Source organism: Lepidochelys olivacea (assembly GCF_965140295.1).
Source record: "Lepidochelys olivacea isolate rLepOli2 genome assembly, chromosome: 7".
NCBI lineage: Eukaryota > Metazoa > Chordata > Testudines > Cheloniidae > Lepidochelys > Lepidochelys olivacea.
The window spans coordinates 1566431-1587212 of record NC_140417.1 but is presented as its reverse complement, the minus strand read 5'-3'; the positions used below and the strand labels follow the sequence as shown (position 1 = coordinate 1587212).

The 20782-nt window shown below is 54.6% G+C and overlaps 2 protein-coding genes across 5 annotated transcripts in view; both read left to right on the top strand.

The window, feature by feature from the left end:
* P4HTM (prolyl 4-hydroxylase, transmembrane) overlaps positions 1-12294 on the top strand; it is a 28517-nt gene extending 16223 nt beyond the window's left edge. For 2 of the 3 annotated variants that reach the window (XM_084634920.1, XM_084634918.1), the window contains exons 5-9: positions 2311-2473; positions 5204-5389; positions 5936-6026; positions 6639-6762; positions 9349-12294. In XM_084634920.1, coding sequence (XP_084491046.1) covers positions 2311-2473; positions 5204-5389; positions 5936-6026; positions 6639-6762; positions 9349-9566 — 782 coding nt within the window. In that variant the 3' untranslated portion in view covers positions 9567-12294. The remainder of the gene's footprint in view (positions 1-2310; positions 2474-5203; positions 5390-5935; positions 6027-6638; positions 6763-9348) is intronic. The other variant, XM_084634919.1, reaches the window with a different exon arrangement.
* A 570-nt stretch (positions 12295-12864) lies between these two features.
* On the top strand, positions 12865-19434 carry WDR6 (WD repeat domain 6). Of its 2 annotated transcripts, XM_084633993.1 has the most exons (6): positions 12874-13019; positions 14450-16922; positions 17465-17545; positions 17891-18007; positions 18581-18699; positions 18889-19434. In XM_084633993.1, the coding sequence occupies exons 1-6, from the start codon at positions 12950-12952 to the stop codon at positions 19413-19415; spliced, it is 3387 nt and encodes a 1128-aa protein (XP_084490119.1). In that variant the 5' UTR covers positions 12874-12949; the 3' UTR covers positions 19416-19434. The 2 variants fall into 2 exon arrangements, with proteins under 2 accessions (XP_084490118.1, XP_084490119.1); XM_084633992.1 differs by lacking the exon at positions 17465-17545 and having other exon boundaries at positions 12865-13019.
* The last annotated feature ends 1348 nt before the right edge of the window (positions 19435-20782 follow it).

Here is a 20782-nt window from a genome sequence, read left to right as displayed (position 1 = left end):
TCCAGAGCCTCATCTGTGGAAAAAGCCTGCTTTATATATACCAAAATGGAGAATCCAGGCACAAAGTCCACTTTCTCCCTTTGCCAGTCACCACCAACCCTAAGAGCCCCCCTGTGAAGTAGGTAGATTTTATTCTCACACACACACCCTACTTTCAAATGGAGAAGTGATTTGCCTGAGCCCACACAAAAGGCTGCCTGTAGAGCTGGAAACAGAACCCATGCCTCTGCCTGTAAGCTATGCCTTAATTTGTGCCACTGCATAATGGAGAATCCTTTGGGTGCAGCTCTGCTTTGTTTCCCTTTAGTTAGTTCTTGGGGACCTGCAGCCCCTTTAATTACCAGAGCTGTAAGATGCTGCTGCCACACTCCCACCTGTTCAGGGGTGAGTCATGTCTCCTTCCTGCCGCTCACAAATTTGGAGAGCTGCCCTACTAGCTCCCCTTCCTGATGAAAGGGTGTCGGGGTCAGTGGACATGAAGGCAGTTTCCTCAGTCAACTCTTGGTGCTTCTCTCCCTCTCTCTTGCCATCAGAGTTTTAATATGTTCCAAGAGCCAGTTCCGCCCGTCCTTCCCCTGGCCTCCCAAGAGCTCCCGCTGTCCCAGGCATGCAGTTTAACCTCTCTTGCTCTAATTAGAGTGCCGTCAATTGAGTGACTCTCCATTTCCTAATCAAATTAAGTAAACATGCAGTCTGTGCACACTCACTTCCAGTCGCCTGGCTCTCTGAGCAGCCCCAGAGGAACTGCTTTGGAGCTGGGGAGCAGCATTTGGTGAATGGGAAATTTGGCTAAATATCCGGTCAGCATGCTTGCCTCAGTGCTCTTGGCTCATGAGGTCCTTGGCTGGGTAAAGGGAGGATTATCTAACGGTCTAAACTTTAATAAATGAGAAGCTTCAGTTCCATTCCCGGGGCCGTGCTCTGTGCCATTGGCAGGGCCTCACTTCCAGAGTCCTGCTCCCCTCCATTGCTACCAGCACAATGGGCAGGCCAGTTCACAACCTGGAAGTGGCACTGTGTCCTTAAAGGCGGGGCGGAGGGGCAGGACTGGGAGGTTGGGACAGAAGGGTGTGTGCAGACAGCTGGAAATGGTGACAGCTAATAGTTCAGCATCTGGGGAAACTGTCCTAACCTTCCCTCTGACAAGCCCCCTTCTTCCCTCTTGGGAAAGGGGACAGTGGGGTTCTATGTCCACCTGTGGCTATGAACCATAATTTCTTGTCAGCACAGGGAGTTCTCTTATGTTCAGGGGCAGCTGGTTTGGGTGTTTGGTCCTCCTTTTGGAGGCTAACATTTCTAGTCCACAGTTAGATGTGCAGAACTGTCTGGGTACATGCTGATTGCTGTGCTGGTCTATGAGGTTGCCACACTGCCAGCATATGACACACGGGGCTAGACCCCCAAACCTGATTCTTCTTAAAATAGAAAATGTCAGGATCTTCCATAAATTGGGAAAGACAAAAAGATAATCCTGCCCTCTGCTGCTCACACATCACCATTACAGTGGAGAGTCCAGGCATGCATATCAGGACACCCGTGGAAGAAAATGTCTGTGTTTTAATGGAAGCCACCTTTTACATCTCATTTCTTGATTATTGTCATTCTCACAGTAACTATAACATACTCTGTTGCATTTGCCTTTCATGTTTCTCTTTGTCTTTGAATTACATAAATGCAGAAAAGCTTCACAATCAGTTTATAAACTGTTTTGCATTCACTGTTTAAAATTGGCAGATACGTTCTTGTTTGAAACGTGGGCAGAGTCCTTCTGCAGAGTTTTCAAATCAGAGTCCATTTATTCATCCAGTAACAAGTGGCAGTGCAGCCTTTTAGCTAAGGCATTTCAAAAGGCAAATCTGGAGGGGCTGTTTATTTCTTTTTGGTAGATTACTTTGTGTTCTTTAAGAGCTCTTCACAGTGAAAATATGGGTAACCAAAATGTAGCCCCAGAGTTCTACATCTCATGGCTGTTGCATTCCTAGAGGTCCCAGCATGGCCTCTGCCCAGATAAAGACGGAATATTGCATGCTGGGACCTGTTGTCTCTAATACGGCGATGCACCTGTGAAGACAAGAGCAAGTGCAGTCTTCCCTATTTAACACCTCTCAGATGTGGCTCTCTGGCTACCAGTGAGTTGCCAGTGCAGCCCTCAGACACAGTTGCAGGCCCTTGGAATGGTGTGCTTTCAAAGGGTAAAACCCTATGGTGCCTTTCGGTAGGTAACTGTCCCTGAAGGCAGGACACTACCAGGGAAATATGCACCTGGACCAGAAAGCTGAAAAGACAGCCTGCTTTCCTTCTCTTTCATAGGTGTGTTGAGTTTGGAGGAGTTTAAACAGCTAAACATTCGTGACTTCCACAAGTACATGGGGAGGCAGAAAGTGAAGATGAGTGATCTGGTGCGGAACAGCCAACACACTTGGCTGTACCAGGGTGAGGGGGCACATCAGGTCATGAGGTCCATACGACAAAGGTAAAGGCACTGGCAGGGGAAGGATGCTGTGTAGGCACTGCCATTGTGTCGGGGAAAGGTTGAATGGGCACTCATGGTGGGGGCGGTATACACATAAGGCAAAGCAGCTGTGCCCGGGGTCCCGGGACAACACAAAGTGGTGGTGGTCTGTTCAGTCATCATGGGGTAAGAGCCTTTGGAAGAAGGGATCACTGAATGCTGACACCGAAGAGGGAGATTCCCATTAAGGTTTGAAATTCATCTACAAATGCATTGTTCTGTGGACAGAAATGAAGCCTTCAGCAACTCTTTGCTTCTGGGAGCAGCCTCATAGAATCACAAAGACTCAGTGTTACATGGGATAACTAATGGAAACATTCACCGGGTGAAATTGTTGCCTATTCCAAGGGTTGGCTAATTTGCCAGTAATTACTGTGCATGTACTTTAACTACTTGTACATCTCCCTGGATCTCTCCCAAGTAGAACTGACTGCTAACAAATGTAGTTTTATTCCAGTTTAGCTAAACCAGTTTAATCCATTGAGCATACATCCAGTGATATGCCTTGCTGTGAAGGTTTGGCCCCATTTGTCCATCCATTGAGGTTGGATTCAGCCCTGCACAGACCTCAAACCCAGCCCTCCTGACAAGCCCTAATCTGAGACACTCATTCACTACAGATGCAGCTGAAAGTCACTTCCATCTCCCGGCAGATCATTTGGCCTCAGTGGGCTTGAGAGAATTAGTCCTGGCCTAGCAAGTGGGTGGCTAAAGTGTGGTTCGAGGCCTAAAAGTGGCTCTTTGCTCACGAAAGCTTATGCTCAAATAAATTGGTTAGCCTCTAAGGTGCCACTAGTACTCCTTTTCTTTTTTCCTCTTCAGTGTGTCCCAAAAAGAGAACTGGTCCCAGTGTGTTATATGCCACTTTGACCAGAGTGGGGCAGCAGCTGCTGTTTGCTTTGTGCCTGTTAGCTGGAGCCCATGGGCTCCTGGTTTAATGCCAGCGTGGCCCTTATTTGGGCAGTGTTGGGGTGTCCCTGCTGAAGCGGAAGCTTACTATTCCAAAGGCTGCTATTAAAATCTTTCGTAGGATTTGGTGATTCTCAGAAGCCAGAGCCCACATAATCCTTGTACAGATGTTGTGATCCTGGCCTACCATTGGAGTCCTCTTCCCCCTATCCCAAAGGGGTAACTACTCTGGGTTCTTACAGACAGTGTATCTGAGAGGTTCCTGCTCGCTTTGGGGATGATTGGAGATGTAGGAAGTTCTTGAGGGGGACAGAAATCCTAGAGCACGAAGGTCTGGTCTCATTGCTCGCTTCCCATGCACCTCAATCCTGTTGGGGATGATGCAGAACAGGAAGCAGAGGGATGGATGAGAAATGTGATAAGGCTATTGATAACTAAGTCTTTCTGCCCTTCCATGCAGTCCTATCATGGTCCCTCTGCTTTGCTAAGGATCTCTGAACTCTATAGGGTCATTTGCAGGACCCTTGGGAAGGGGAGGACATGGCACCTGGAGATCTCCAGGGACATGTACAGAAAGGAATCTTTCCCAGCAAGTGGCAGCCCTGCTGAGTGAGAGCAGCTTAGCCAGGAAGTTTCTGATTAACACTGACTAGGCTTTTCTGCTCCATTGTTCTGGCTGTCCAGTTCTGCAATGGGTCCCCTTATTCTGTATGCACTAGGTGTGGTGCTGTGCACAGTGTTTCCAAAGAAACTCAGGTATAAAAGTACACCTGGTACCTGCTGGTCCTCTGGACTCCCGAGTTCCTTAGAGCAGGGAGGTGCTGGTCACTGGTCCGTTTCACCAACTGTATTGTGCTGATGTTGACTGTGCAGTGAGTAAACATCGTTGAATTGTTCGCAGAAACATGCATTCCAGTCGTCTTATAAGCAGGTTTGGGTATCTGGTGACCTTTCTTCTTGGCATGAGGCCCTTTGCTACTGCAACGAGGTGACCTATCAATTGACTTAAATGACAAATGTCACCTTCTGCCCCTGGCTGATTGCCACATTGTTTGTTGTTCTAATGCAGTTTGATTCATTCAGGCAGAGCCCCCTCTAGGGTACCTTTTGAACGTGCATTGGCACGTTCCCTTTACCTCAGGCTCCTGGCTTCTGCTCAGGGTTGAGGGGGTTGGGTTTACACACACTATTCTCTCTAACTAGGGGAAAGGAGAACGTTTTAAACCATTTAAAATGCTCTCTGCATCTCAGCTGAGAATGACATCCCATGGGGAAACCGGGTGCTGGAGCTGACAGGCTGTGAGGCAGGCTGGATGCTACAGAAGGGATTCAAAAGGGAGGAACCAGCTTCCCTGCACTTAGATCCATCCTGGAGACTCTTCTACCCTAACACCTGTGTGAAGTCCCCAACTCATAAGATCAGGGAGAGAGGCCGTGGGATAGTTTATACACTTGAGAATCATCGATTTGTCTTATCAAGGCCTTGACTAGTTATCACTGGGCCCACTTGCTGCAGCTCTTCTCCTTTGCTCCTCCTCTTAGATAGGTTCTTTGAGGCAGGAAGCATCTCCCTATCTGTAGAGCACTGTGCACGTTCCTGGTGAGCATAGTGGGATTCATAGAAGATTAGGGTTGGAAGAGACCTCAGCAGGTCATCTAGTCTAACCCCCTGCTCAAAGCAAGACCAACCCCAACTAAACATCCCAGCCAGGGCTTTGTCACCTCTATGGATGGAGGTTGGTTTGTTCTGCTTCTCCCTGACCTGCATTACTGCTTCCCCAGGGTGATGCGCTTGACCCGTCTGCCTCCTGAGATTGTGGAGCACAGCGAGCCCCTGCAGGTTGTGCGATATGACCAGGGAGGGCACTACCATGCTCACGTGGACAGCGGGCCGGTGTTCCCAGAGACAGCTTGTAGCCACACCAAACTGATCGCCAATGAGAGCGCTCCCTTTGAGACCTCCTGTCGGTGAGTTGTGCACTTAGCTGTTAGCTTCACACCAAGCCAGCTTGGTGACCGGGCTCAGTCTGGGATCAGATTTAAAAAGAGACCTATCTAAAATGATCTGGGTGTGAGATGTGGGGCTGAAGGCAGCTCACTTTACTGCACATAGATTGTGGGTTTGCTTGCTACCTTGCTCAACTGAAATGAGACTGAGGGGGTTAACCCCTTTTATCCCTCTGGCCAGTACAAGAGAGGCACTGACTGGCTCCAGGAAGATGTTGGCCCATCCCCACTGGAGGCTAGAACAGTGCTCCATAGTGGGGATAATCCTCCATTTTAGCCACACCATTAGGAGCAGATGAGATGGTCCCTGTTAGCCTTCTCCTTGGAGAACAGTCTATTCAGGTTCTGGGCCAGGCAATACATCCTTGAGCCCCTATGCACATGCCAGCAAATCTAGCCCATTGGTTGTGGGGATAGGGAGTTTAGGGAAGGGCTTGTGCAACAGCCTGTGGGTATCTTCACTATTCCAGTTGCACCCTGTAAGCAGCTGTGCTCTCTGTTTTACAGCTATGTGACAGTGCTGTTCTACCTGAACAATGTGACGGGGGGAGGAGAGACCATCTTCCCTATAGCTGATAACAGAACCTATGAAGAGATGGTAAAGGAGCCTCTCCCCCACCTGCCCCCGTCTGTGTTTTTGCTGGCCCGAGTTTGTTTGTTTGTGGTTGGGGAAAGGCGGATTTGCGGCTTGGGTTTACACATGCTATACTCTCTAATTAGGGGAAAAGAGAACATTTTAAACCAACTGATAATGCATGTGGCAAAGCCGAAAAGGAAGAGACTAGTACAGGGCTGTGTCTAACAGGGGGACATTGGAGAGCCTCCCAGGGAGAGTGAGCCAGTGCCCTAGCACCGGTTCTGCTTTGCTTCTTGCATCTTGGCAGATTTCCTCACAGGAGGATGAAAGCTCTCCTCATTGCATGCACTTCGCTGTCACTCTAGCTGGTGCACAAAGGGAACGGGAGACTATTCACGTGGCCAGAAGGATGGCAGAGCACCTGGGGCAGGGTGGGGAGGGCGGGCAGCTCACTGACTTCTGTACTGCCTAAATTGGCTGCTGCAAATGTGAGGGGAGCCTCCTGTTCTGCCTAATGCAACAGAGCTGTTTTAATGGAGGGTCTGATAAAGGGGGATATGATGGAGGGGGGCAGAGGCTCCTCATCCCAGTCCTATTTGCGGGGTAGTGTTTATTCTCGTGTCTTTTTCTCAGTCTCTGATTCAGAATGATGTTGATCTACGAGACACGCGGAAAAATTGTGATAAGGGCAACCTGCAAGTGAAGCCACAGCAGGGCACTGCTGTCTTCTGGTACAACTACCTGTCAGATGGGGAAGGTACTGTCCCCCCTCAGCACTATGCCTGTTGGGAGGGGAAGAGAGAGGATTTGGGAGGACAGCAGCCTGTTTCTTTGGGCCTCGCTGTTTGTGTTGTGGGTCAGGGCATTTCTTCACATGAATTCTGAAAGGATGGCCAAGGAACAGCAGCCAGGAACTGATGAGCACTGCTGAATTCTCCTTGGTAGTAGCTGGGCTGAATCTTCCTGTGTTTACAGCCAGAATGGTTCCTAACTTCTTTAGAAAACTTCCCCAATTAGCAGACTAAGACCTTGGCTGTACCAGCCATTGCTAGCTGCTTTCCTTTCAGCTGTGTGAGCTCTAACCCATCCTGGAACCTGGGCTTCAGTTCTAAGAGTGTCCTTTTGGCATGATGCGTTATACAGATTGCCCAAGTGTGATAGAAAGGGAGAGAGCCATCAGATCTTGGATGTGGGGAGAAAAATACAGCCTACACAGGACTTTGCTGTGAGGTTAATCTCCCTCCATCCATTCCTGCTCCAACATCAGGTTTCCCCATCACATATCATCATACCTGCAGTTGTGTCCCTACTCCCTGTGGTCAGCACAGGTTTCCTCATTCCTGATAACCAGAGTACCTCTTTGCCCCCTGCATGTTGACCATTGGATGAAGTATGGGGTGTAGCTATTTGCACTGCTGAGAGACAGTCACTCCTCTTTTTGCATTCTCCTCCTTCAAGTTTATAGTCATTGATGTCGTAGCTTAGTGTTACACTTATGTCAAAGCCAAAGCTCCATGATGAGTCAGAGCTGGCCCAGTCAAAGGAAACCAGTCCCAAGAGCCAGAGGTGCTGACACTGGTGCAGAGGCATTAATCCTGGGGACCACTGTTCTTATGTCACAGGATATTGTTTTCAGAGAGTCTAGCTCTGTGTCAGTGTGTCTGCCGTTACCATGATGGCACACACATAGTGGTCAGTGCATTAGCTAATCAGACACTTGAATGTATGCTTGTGCTGCGCACCACGTCTGTCTGAAAAATCTAGTCCATAATACTGGGACTAGAGTGGCGTGTGTGGATTTCCTGTGCACCTCTTGATTCCTATTAGAATCCACTGCATGAAAATTTCTTAACACTTCAAAAACATATATGGTAAATGCCTGCTCCTTTTTATACTGGTCTTCTATTGTCTGTTAGTCAGACTAAACAGAGGGTTGGGATATGCTTGAATCTTCCTAATTGCAGGTGCATGTAACCCAGGGTATTGGGACACTAGATCAGGAGTTCTCAGGGCACATTTTTTGCTCTTGCTGGTGGTCGTGCTCTCACTTTTTTTCCTAAAATACTTAATTAGCTTTAGGAAAAACAAATAAATATGCACATGCACACATCCAAATCATTGTCATTTATTTATTGCTAGCTAATAAGTCTGTTGTGAAAAGTGGTATTAACGAGCATACAAGTATCGCTTTTCACAGCAGACTTACTCAGCCCTGTCAAGCCTGGGGACAAATTAAGCCCTGGATTGGTGGGGGGGTGTTGGGGGAGGTGTTGGGGGCCAGAGGCAATGGGGGGTGGGGGCTGGAGCCCCAAGCTCAGTGGCCAGAGCCTGCCCCCCCTCTGCCTCACCACCCCAGGGCTGAAGCCTAAAGCCTGAACCCCACTGCCCCTGGAAAGGTGGGGAACTCACTGGCTGCCTGATCCTCCAGCATTGTTCCCCAGATTCTCCACAGGGTCCCAGCAACCAACGCCAAGGCGGTGCATCCAGGAACAATAGGGAGGGACTGCTACTTTGTCCCCCTCTCCCCCCCCAATCACAGCCCAGGAGGCTGTGGCCCCAAGAAAAGCCCCTGGTGGCCGCATGAGACACACACTACACTAGATTTTGAGATCGTGGTGGAGAAGGGAAAGGGGATTACAGCTGCCTTGTGAGCAGCCTGTGATTTCACCTACAGGAAATCCCAGCAGAAGGTAATGAGGCACCATTGCCATGGGGAGACTGAAGGACAGGTCTGGGCTCCAGCCACTGCACAAGACTATAGAGAGCCTCAGTGTGCTGTAATTGAGATCCCAGTGGCTCTGTTCAATAGCAAACAAACAGAATACAAAGAATAGCTGCTGATGTGAGTTTGATGCGGAGTAGGTCAGAGAGAATCAGCAGTGCTGTTGGAAAGTGCTGGGGATTGGCCATAGCTGCTGTAAAGTCAGTTGTTTCTTTTACATGATAGAATTAATTAATTTAAAATACAGATTTTACCTTCCAGCAGCCATGGGATTTTGCCTTCTACTGGCAACATCTGTCATTTCTGTCCTGCTTTGAAAACTGTTCTTCACATCCACCAATGTTTATTAGTTAGCTAGCTATGGCAAAGCTAATCCCTGGATTTCTCCCTTAAACCAAGTCACTGTCCTAAAATCATAGTAGCTGACGTGGTCTGGCATCTCCTTTTGGGCTGGATAGTTGTACTTGTCAACAGGAGAACAATATGTGCAGGCCAGAAGTTAGTCCTCGGCCACATGTTTGTCTGCACTCCACTGCCCTAGAGAGACACTGCAGGGTTGTGAGGTACAGTAGAGTGCAATGCTTCCCAACTTGACAGTTATGGTTTATTTTCCTTCTGCAGGCTGGGTTGGCGACCTGGATGAATATTCCCTGCACGGAGGCTGCCTCGTCACTCAAGGAACCAAATGGATTGCCAACAACTGGATCAATGTTGATCCCAATAAGAGGCGCCAGCTCCAATTCCAGCAGGAGATGGCTCACTATGCCAAAGAGGGGGATGAGGCCCAGAATGAATGGACTGTAGATAAATCCTACAGCAACATGCATGTGGAATTGTAGTGTCCCAGCACAGCTGGGCTTGGAGGTGCCTCTTCAGTAACACTGTGGGACCCTTTTTGCACTTGCCAGTTTAGTTTATATTGATTTATATTTGGTATTCTACCGTTCCCCCTCTCCCCACACACATCCCTGCAGAAGTCTCAGGCTCAGCTGTAACCTGCATCTCTGTTGGTCAGACTGGGAAAAGCAATCCAGTAACGAGCATGTTGGGAAGCAGGCCTCATGCTAATGAGACAGAGGTTGAGGAAGATTTTGATAACACATGTATTTTTATTTCAGGGGGGTTTTTTTTGTGGGGGAGGTCCAAGTATCAGTGAGCTCTGCCTTGCTGAGGCTTCTTGCCTCTCCAGGCAGGGCCTTCTGCAGGGGAAAGGTGCTGTCAGTGGGTCTGCAGGGTTTCAACCCCTCTTAATCCTAGGTCTCTGTTTTTTTCCCATTGAAATTGATTCAGTCTCTCTTTAGCTGCCTCCACAGGGGTTTCCTTGGCACCTGCCAGTTTCTGTCCCTAGAGCATCCTGCTGCTAGTCCCTTCTCCCTCCAGAGCATGAGAGCATCAGCTCGGCTCTCCTGACCAGTAATTGGCAGCACTGTCAGCCAAGCCTGAGCCCTCTGGTATGGAGGCTGTATAATCCAGGAGGGAACATGGGAAGTGGGTTCACTGAGCTTCTGCATTAAGCCACTTCCCTAAATTCCAGTCCCATGATGTGAGACTGATTAGGGGGCAGAGGGTGTCACTCCTTCTGTATTAGGAGGAAGGGAAGTGTTGCAGGTGCAGCTGTGTGACTATGGAGATCTTACAGCATAATGCCAATGGTGAATCCTTCTCAGGGGTTGATGTAGTTCTGAAATGCTTTTAAGTTGTGCTGATTATCAGGGAGAAGGGAAGCTTTTATGTGCAATAGCAGCAGGGCTGGGGTAATTGGGGGAGGGGGGGAGAGTTTCACTCTAACCCTGTGATTTGTGTGGTTGCCTTGCTAGGTTTTTGGCTGTTTCATGAAGGTTCCTTCTGCCAAGTGATTAATTTGCCCCCCAGTCATGGAGCTACGTATATATGCCAATGTGTCTGTAGCAAATTGGAAGCACATGGGGGAATGAGTACCAGTGCCTCTCTCCGGACAACTGAACAATAGACGTCTCCGTGTATCATCATCTGATCCTCACGTGCTGAGGAGTTGGTCACTCCCAGCTTGCCTCAGCTTGAAGCGTTTTCTTCCCTAACTGCTGTACATTTCAGTCAGTGGTTTTTTTGTGGGAGGGAAACAATCTGAAATGTAGTGAGGAGTGAAACAGATCCCTGTCTTGCCACAGCATAGGGCACGTGCTGAATGCATGACTGCAAGCTCTGGAGATGGGATTTCTTCACTGCTAGTACATCCAGAAAGTCAACAAGTGAAGGTCCATGCAGCCCTTAGGGCTGAGTGAGCCTGTTGGATGTGCAGCCACCCGCTGAGGATGTGGCTGGAGTTGTGGCCGAGGAGAGAGATGGGTGGGTTGGTTGGTTGGCTTGCTTATTTATTTATTTTAAGGTTGCTGAACTGAGGAGAGGGCTCAGTGTGCTACTTCAGTGCCTGGTGTTCAGGCCTAAGGCCAGGTGGATGCACTGATGATCACAGCTCTGTCTCAGTGTGATAGTATTAGGTTACATGCCATGCTCGTGAGAGACAACTTATTGCATCAGGGAAATCTGCGGACAGTCCTGCTGCAAGTTACCCTGCCTAGCAAGGAGATTAGCCATGACAGAAGGCGGGGGAGGGAGGAAGTGTTGGTATGAAATCTAATTCCCTTTTATTGCTCTCTGGGTTTTGGGAGCAGTTTGAAATGTTCAGCAGAACATTAGCCCCAAAGAATGGGGGTTGTCCTATAGCCCCAGCACTAGGAAACTGGGTATGTTGCTAATACTTATTATTGTGTTACTATACTGTTACTCAAGTAGAAATATGAGATGCACTAGGCTAGTGATGCATGTTGTCACCATGCAACCCTCCCAGACAAGGAGACCAAGAGGGACCCTATCAGCATTCTGTGTCTCATAAGAAGGTGCATCCAGAAACAAGCCTGCAGTAGGGGATCTCCTACCAGGGGCACTGCAAAGGGTTAACAGTGTGTTGCATTACTGCTCTCTTCCAGGTGCACACTTGAAACCTGCTGCCACTTAGTGAGCAGGTAGCTGGATAGCAGGAGTGTATTGTAAAGGGTCTTCTGGAAGAGAGTAACCATAGCGGGAATAGAAACAAGACTCCAATGACCTGTCATGTTCAATGACCCTTTCTAACTGTATGTTCTTGACAGGGATTCTGGGGTTTGGTGTGTACTTTGGGGGTGTTGCTGCCCCTTCCTGTGTTCTTTCCACTTTATCAGCAGAGACTAATCTAAGAATGGAGGATTTTGTATGTTATTTTTTTAAGATGATGTAGCTCAGATGCCTTCTTCACAGGGTGATGTGATGTTGTCGTTTTATGTATTCTTCAGAGGGCATGACTTTTTATTGGATCTGCCAAGTTCAAGCCTGCATTCAATCTTTTTGCTACTCTTAGCTCATTTGAGTGACTTGGCACTGTCAGTTGCATGTGCAAGTGCCTGACCATTGTCTGTACTTGGTTTTCTGTTTTCCATGTCCTCGTGTGCACCTGATAAGTTGTTCATCCCTTATTTAATATTTATTTAATTTATTGTATTGTATTCATGTGCAAAGAAGCTGCCTGTCCTGAAGATAAAGTTTTGAAAACTACTAATGCCAGAGTCCGAGGATGTGTTTCTCGGTGCTGCCGGTTTCTGCAAACCTCCACCCTTCCCAGCCGCGTGAGGTTTCCGAACCCCCGCCACCTGTTTGTGTCATCCCATCGCAAGGGGGTGCCATGGGGCGATGCTGCACTGCGGTGTGACACACCTGACTGGGTAAACGCTGCAGGGGCAGGACTGGGCTGCTCACAGAGCGCTGGCCACTGGAAGTGCCCCAGGTGGCTATGACATGTACCTATCAATGCTGTTACCGCAGGAGTGCTTGGGCCCGGGGTGCTCGGCGCTGCACAGCCCCGTGCCCCGAGATGACCCGCAGGGGCTGGCGGCACGAGAGAAGCGGGAGCTTGGGCAGTTCCGGGGGGGGTCTGGGGGGCCGGCCACGTGGGCAGCGGGCCCAGGTGCACGGATTTGGCGCCGCGAACCCTGGGACTAGGGCACGCAACAGCCCTCGCGACCGCCGGCCAATTGGGTGCAGCGTTAGAGAACCGGGACGCGGAGCGCCTCGCGGGCCAGTAAGGAGCCTCTCCATTGGTGGGTGGGCATGTGGGCGGGGCCTTGATCTTCCGGTCCCGGTGCCCGGCCGGCCTGGGGGCTCGCGCCAGGGGCCGCGCGGGGCCAGGGCGCCTCCCCGGGCAGCCCCCGCCATGGAGCCGCGGCTGCTGCGGGCGCCTGTCACGGCCCTGCGGTTCGTGGGGGGAGCCCGGCTCGTGGCAGGTGGGGCCGGGCGCGGGGGGGCCGGGTACCCCGGCGGGGGGGGAGAGGAGAGCGACCCCGGGGGGGGTGAGCTGGGGCCCGGTACCCCGGGGGGGGGAGAGGAGAGAGCGAGCCGGGGGCCGGGTACCCCGGGGGGGGGAGAGGAGAGAGCGAGCCGGGGGAGGGGGGGCCGGGTACCCCGGGGGGGGGAGGAGAGGAGAGAGCGAGCCGGGGGAGGGGGGGCCGGGTACCCCGGGGGGGGGAGGAGAGGAGAGAGCGAGCCGGGGGAGGGGGGGCCGGGTACCCCGGGGGGGGGAGAGGAGAGAGCGAGCCGGGGGAGGGGGGGCCGGGTACCCCGGGGGGGGGAGAGGAGAGAGCGAGCCGGGGGAGGGGGGGCCGGGTACCCCGGGGGGGCGGAGAGGAGAGAGCGAGCCGGGGGAGGGGGGGCCGGGTACCCCGGGGGGGCGGAGAGGAGAGAGCGAGCCGGGGGAGGGGGGCCGGGTACCCCGGGGGGGGGGGAGGAGAGGAGAGAGCGAGCCGGGGGAGGGGGGCCGGGTACCCCGGGGGGGGGGGAGGAGAGGAGAGAGCGAGCCGGGGGAGGGGGGCCGGGTACCCCGGCAGGGGGGGAGAGAGGAGAGAGCGAGCCGGGGGAGGGGGGGCCGGGTACCCCGGCGGGGGGGAGAGGAGAGAGCGACCCCGGGGAGGGGCCGGGTACCCCGGCGGGGGGGGAGAGGAGAGAGCGAGCCGGGGGAGGGGGGGCCGGGTACCCCGGCGGGGGGGAGAGGAGAGAGCGACCCCGGGGAGGGGCCGGGTACCCCGGCGGGGGGGGAGAGGAGAGAGCGAGCCGGGGGAGGGGGGCCGGGTACCCCGGGGGGGGGGAGGAGAGGAGAGAGCGAGCCGGGGGAGGGGGGGCCGGGTACCACCCTGGGAGGGGGGCGGAGTGAGCAAGCCGAGGGGGGGGGCGGATACCTTGGGGGGATAAGCTGGGAGAGGGGGGCTGTGTACCCCGAGGGGGGAGGGCCTGGGTACTCTGCGGAGGGCTGGACGGGGCGAGACAGGCCTGGGTATCCCAATGGGGCGACCACAGAGCCACACACATGGTGCCTGTCAGCCCGGGGCTGCACTGTTGGGCTGGTCAGCACGTGTCTGGTGCTCGCCCGCCCTGGGTGCAGCTCATCCACCGGCCCTTCCTGGGAACGTTCAGCCCTGCATCTCCTCCGCCATGCCAGGCGTCTCCTGCCGGCTGCTGCCTGCGGGACCCCTCTGTCGCATGACTGCCGACAGACAGAAAGGCCTCTGGCAAACCAGGGGACATTCCGGTGCAGCCTTCGCTGCGGCACCAACTGCTGCTGTGGAGGGACGGGGCGCCCGGTGCAGTGGCGGGTGCTGCGCCGGCCCAGGGAGGGCACTGCTGGGAAGGGGGATAACTCTGATCACTTGCTGCCTGTTAGGTGAAGGACCCAACGTGGTTGTGTACAGCCTGGATGCTGGCGGCGGAGCTGCGGGGAGCCATTGGCAGAGGGTGCTTCGGAACCATCGTATCCACGGGATCAAGGAGCGGAGGAGTCCCTCCTCAGAAGCTGAGCAGAGGACTCTGGCTGTCTTTGGGGGCAAAGGTCTCATTGTCCTGGAGCTGTGTGCACAAGGGAAGGAAGTGAGTCTAACTGAACTCTGCCAGCTCTGTGAGCTGCACGACTGGATATGGGATCTGCAGTGGCTGGCAGGCAGCACAGGGACCCTCACTCACGTTGGGTTAGCCCTTGGCCATAACTCTGTGGCACTCTATGACTATGCCAGTCACAGGACCCTGCAGGAGGTGCACTGCGAGGAGAAGTGCATCCTCTACTCTGCTTATCTGGTTGGAGACAGCTGGAATGAGCTGGTGGTAGTGGCTGGCACAGTCTTTAACCAGCTTGTGGTCTGGCGCGTGGCTGACGGGAGCAATGAAGAAGCAAGGATAAAACCCCAGAGGAGGGTCAGTGGACACGACGGAGTCATCTTTAGCATCTGCTACTTGAAGAGCAAAGGCATATTGGCCTCAGCCTCGGATGACCGGAGCATTAGGGTGTGGGATGTTGGGGACCTGCAAGCACCTCGTGATCCAGTGCGCTGTCTCCTGGTGTGTTATGGCCACCAGTCAAGGGTGTGGTCTGTCAGGCTGCTGAGTGACTATCTCATCAGCATCGGGGAGGACGCTGCCTGCATTGTGTGGAACTACAATGGAGAGGTTGTTCAGAGCTTCAGAGGGCACAAAGGGCGCAGTATCAGGGCAGTAGCTGTCCATGAGGCACGAGGCTGGGTGGCCACAGGTGGGGCTGACACTGGGGTTAGACTCTGGCACATTAGAGGACCTGAACCCAATGGGAATGGCCTTGTGCAACTAAACTTCAGCCCGCCCCATAGGAATGGATCCCCCAAGGCCGTAAAGCTGGTAGACGCAAGCCAGCTCCTCGTGATGACTGATGCGGGGGCCATCTACAGCTACGACTTGGCCTCTAAACGCTGGGCTTTGGTCATGGAGGATGCAAACTATCAGTCCTACTGTCTCCTGGAAGTTGTGCAACTAGCCAATGGCATCGTGCTATGTGCCATGGGCAATCTGACGGGGCATGTCAAAGTCTTTCCCCTCTGCTGCCCCACAGAAAGTGAGGAGAAGAGGCTGTATGAGGGGAAGGTCCACAGCCTGAGCTGGGCCGCATGCCCACGTGGGGATCCCAGCCAACATGTGCTCTTTGCCTCTGGCCCAGGGGGTGTTCTGCTCTGGCTGGAGGTCTCATGCTGCTCCTCCGGACGAGTGGCTTCCGTGGTGGAGAAATGTTGCTATCTCTTGCCAGTCTGCAGGCACAGGTGGCATACAAGTGTGGCCTTCTTGCCCGAGGAGGGGCTTTTGGTCTGTGGTGACCGCAGGGGCTCGCTGCTGCTGTTTCCCTGCAGCACTGCTCTGGGATCTGCCTTTAGCATCTGTTCTGTGCCAGGACAAGGGGATGCTGCTGATGACCCTGTGGGTCATGGTTTGGTCTGTAAAGACTCCGGTGACAAGCCAGGTTTGGTTTCTTCCCAGGGGGAAGGAAACCGCCCCGTTCAAGGTCCCATTTCCCTGCTCTTTGGGCTTCATGGGAAGCTGGGTGTGACCTCAGTGACCTGCCATGATGGCTTTGTTTATAGCACGGGCAGGGACGGCTGCTACCGCCAGCTGCGAGTGCAGGACCGGCAGCTGCAGGTGCTCAGGAAGCTGAAGCCATGCAAAGGGCTGGAGTGGATCGAACAGCTGCACTTCACCCCTGGTGGGAACCTGCTGGTGCTGGGCTTCCATGCAAGCCACTTTGTGCTGTGGAGCTCCCGGACCAACGAGAAGCTGCACTGTGTGCCATGTGGCGGGGGTCACCGCTCGTGGAGTTACGGCCGCTGGCTTGCTTCCGAGGTCTTTGCTTACATCAAGTCTGGGGACGTCTTCGTCTACCAGAGCCGGGGCGGGCCCAGCAGGCAGCACCTGCTGAGGGAGCCTCTGCATGGGCGGGAGTTGACATGCGTGCGGCATGTGGGCACAATAAGGACCCGCGGGTGCTGCCCAGTGGATATCCTTGTGACCAGCAGTGAGGACATGACTGCCAATGTGATTGCCGTCAGCGAATCATCCTATTCATTGGCTCCACTCGCAGCCATCAGCGACCACATCTCGAGCGTGAGAGCTCTGGCCGTGGCCAGTGGCAGTTGGCAGGAGGAGACAGCCACCTGGTCTGCTCTCCTGTTCTCTGCAGGGGGCAGGGCTGAGATAGAGTGCTACAGGCTCCTGCTCAGCTGTGACCACGATGCCAGGAGTGGCGTGGCCTGCCAGGTCGTCCACGTGGCCTCCCACCAGCTGGACGAGCACTGGGATCGCATGAGGAACAAGCACCGAGTCATCAAGATGGACCCGGAAACCAGGTAACACCCCGGCATTCCCCAAGGAAACAGGGATGTGGGCTGGGGCCACATGGGGAGCTAGTTCCTGCCAGGGCACTGGAGAGAGAGCCTGAGACCCCTGCAGTCCTCAGCCCTTCAGTCCAGGCAGGAGCTCTGCTGATGCTGAGGCTTCAGGACAGCTGAGCCCTACGCCCCTCTCTCCCCCACCCCAGTCACATAGCTGAGGGCCCAGCTGAAAAGGGACTTTGCCCTCCTGTCCTAGAGAGCTCACCCCATGTCCCTCATACCTCCGGTCGACCTGGAGATTGCCAGGCTGGTGGGATCTGCCTCGCAGTCTGCAGATCAGGGCAGGGCTCTGCTGCTCCCAGTGTGGAGGCAGGGACTAGGGTGTGGATCAGTCCCTACTGTTGTCTCCTCTGAGAGGCGAGAGCTATGCAGTGTGTTGTGCTGGGGGTTGTAGTCAAGCTGTGGGGCTGCCCTGTGGTGCCCCGGCACAGGATTGGCCATCTGCCTGTCCTGTGGAGACTAGCCAATGGGCTGACTGGTTGCTGTGTTTGCTCCAGGTACATGTCCATTGCAGTTGTGGCTGGTACTGATGAGTCCTGCCTATTCTTGGCTGCCGCTTGCAGTGATGGATCTGTCCGGTAAGGAGGAGTCTCAGCTCTGATCCCAGAGACCTGCTTTCCCCCAATGGGCTGTTCCAGCTTGCCAGGGGAAGGAGACGCAGTGTGATCCAGAGAGGGAGCAAAGCCCTGGAGGAAGAGATGCAAAAACAGCTGATCCCCTGGTCTTCCTAACTCCTCCTGTGTGGAGGCAGGGGCTGGAAAGCGCTCCTCCTTCCCCAACTGCTCCCCTCCTCTCTGAGTTGGGAGAACATACCCTGAATCTAGACAGAGGGGCAGGAGAATGGGCGCCCGGGCAGAGCTGCAGTGAAATCTGTGCACCCCCGCTCCCTTGCCCTGACTGCCTTCCCCTTGCTGCTACTGCAGGATCTTCCTGATGCTGGAGCCTGCTCAGAAGCTGCTGCTTGTGGCCGAGTCTTTTCACCACCAGCGCTGCGTCCTGAAAGTGGAGACGTTTACGCACAGGGTAGCGGGAGACAGGAGGTGAGCACTGTTTGCACTGTGCCGCATCGGACATCCCTGCAGTTAGATGGGGAGAGATGGTTTCAGCTGTGATTGGAGGAGAGCAGACGAAGAGGAGGGGTACAGGGAGGCTCATGCCCCCTCTGGCCAGCACCCCTCACCCACAGGATAGTTTTGCCCCGGGTCTTGGCCTCCAAACCTCCCATCTGAACTGGGGAATTAATCCTAGCAGAGCTTGCACGGGTAGGAGCCAACGTGGTCCCATATACTCCGTCCTGCAGGGATCTAGGGATGCTTTGTGTGCAGATTGCGCTGGCCTGGCAAACCTACCCTCACCAGCAATCCAGGGCTAGGACAGCTGCAGGCCTCAGCCGCACTGTGACTGCTCAGGGTGCTATGGCTCTGTGGTCAGATTAAACGCTGGAGACCGGAGCAGCCTAGATCCAAGGGTTTGCTCACTGCAGGGACTGGACTCGCTGCAGACTCCCCCACTGCGTGCCACCCAGGGCAGCTGGTTTGTGCACTGAACCTCAGGGCCCAGGAATCTAGACTTAGTTCAGCCAGGAACCTGCCCCAATGTATTTGGTTTCCCAGGAGACACTTCATGTGCAGCGCTGCCACTGATGGGAGTATTGCATTCTGGGACATAACTGCCACCATTGAGCATGCTGCAGCCGCCCTGGAGTTGGCGAGTGGAGAGCTGCGGCCCCTCGGTAGGTGTTTCCCCAGCTTTCCTGACTGCACTGATTGCTGGAAGTGTCCCCTGGGGCTCTCTGCAGCTAGTGCCTGGGACTGCCTCCCAGGGACACCTCCAGGCAGTCATGGCAGCAGCCACTTTCCTTTGCAGCGGAGGTGTCTGTTGCTGCGTGCCCTTGGTTGTCATTGAGCTCTTCTTTTCTCAGCTCTGGGGGCCCCGTCCCTGGCTGTCCAGGCTCACAGCTGTGGCGTGAACAGCCTCCATGTTCGGCAGACAGCGGCAGGACGATACCTTGTGGCCAGTGGCAGTGATGATGGCTCCATCCACATCTGTCTCATTGCTGTGGATACAGCCCTGACTGAGCCGTCCCCCTCCCTTCCTTGGCACATAGTGCCCCTTGGAGCCAGTGCCGGGGCTCGCATTCTCCTGCTGGAGGCGTTCTCAAGGCCATGTGCCCATGCGGCCCATGTGACAGGACTCAGGGTCTTGCGGCCAGACCTGCTGGTCTCCGCCTCCGTGGACCAGCGCCTGACGCTTTGGCATCTACGCAAGGACAGCCTCGTCTTCCTAGGCAGCAGGTTCTGCCACGTGGCAGATGTGGCTGAGTTGGATTGCTGGGGAAGCGAGGAGCGGGGCTATGGCTGTGTGCTCTGCGGGCAGGGCCTAGAGATTGTCTGGTGCATGGCCCGAGCGAGTCCCCAGCAGCTCCCTTCCTCCAGGGCTTTGGAATAAAGGGGAGCACATGGCAAGGCCACAGCTGCCTTATTTGGTGGGGGGTGGGGTGCCTGCTTGCCACAGGAACCGCAGAGCCTCCATAGCCCTCTGCTTCCATTGTCCCCAGCTGGGAGAGGGGGACCAGGCCTCTAAACCCTCTCTCCAGCTGGCACCCCATCCTGCCACTTCACCCTGGCCCTAGTCCCAGGGGAGCTGGCATGTCAGCCGAGGATGCATCTCAAACGCTGGCAGTTCCTTGTGGGCAGAGCAGCCTGGGAACCCAACAGGGCCTTGCCCAGGCCCCCCCCAGTGACCCTAATAACACTTGGCTGTTCTGGAGCCCCGTAGCCCAGGGGTCTCCAAGCCCTTGACATGCTGATGAAGCCCCACGCTGCTTGGGAGCTGGAGCAAGTCAGCTCAATCCCGGTGTCCCACATAGGAAACTGAGACATGGTGTGGGAGTGATGAGCAGGGACCCACGGAGCTGAGAACAGAACCCAGGCTTTGTGACACCCACTGACCTGCTGTACCCACCGCTGCACTTCTTCCCCTGCCTGCGTAGACTCGGCATGTTGTGTGCTGGCTGGCTGCTCAGCTCCAGGATGTGGGGTGACCGTGGATGTTCAGGGGCTGCCTGGCTTGCCTGTGCCCGGCAGCATGTCCTGATTGCAGAGCCCTTGGAGGGGTCCCACTGCTGGGCGTCAGGGCATGTCAGCGCCTGACAGCACCGCCTGGATGAAGGAGACATCCTAGCCCCAGGCTGAGATGGGCAGCTGCTGGGGAACCCACGAACAGGGCGCAGGGCCCAGCAGACCCCCTGAGCGCCACTGCACTGAGCAGTTCTGTTCCCCATCCCCAGGCTCCTCCGGTGGCTGGTGCCTGCACGTTTCCCCGTGCCCGGGAGGTTTGGGGCCAACGTGCTTGCGCTGGGACTTGCTGAAGGAGATGCTTTGTGCTGCTGTCTCCTCTCCGGCTTGGGCTCAGTAGTTCCAGGCCCTGCACCCTGGGCTGGCTGCGGTTACCTGCTCCCCGAGTGCCCCAGGCATATTGCATAGCTCTGGATTGCAGTTTGGAGAGGCTGTGCCAGGCCCCTTGGTGGAGCCCAGCTGTTGTGCACGGACAGCTCTGTGGCCCTTGGGCCAGTCCACTCTGGTGAGCTGCTGGTCTGGCTGTGAAGTGGGGTGAGTTGAGGGGAAGTGAGCAGCACAGAACGAGGGACACTGCACCTCAGGGGGAGGTGGCCCATGCGCTGCTCTTTGCCCTCGCAGCACACTAGCCTGACATTGACCATCCAGGGAGACAGGGCAGAGCCCGAGTGACCTTCCAGAGGTGGCTCTTCAGGAGAGCAAAACAAAGGACAGCCCCTGGAGGAGCCTAGGCAGGCA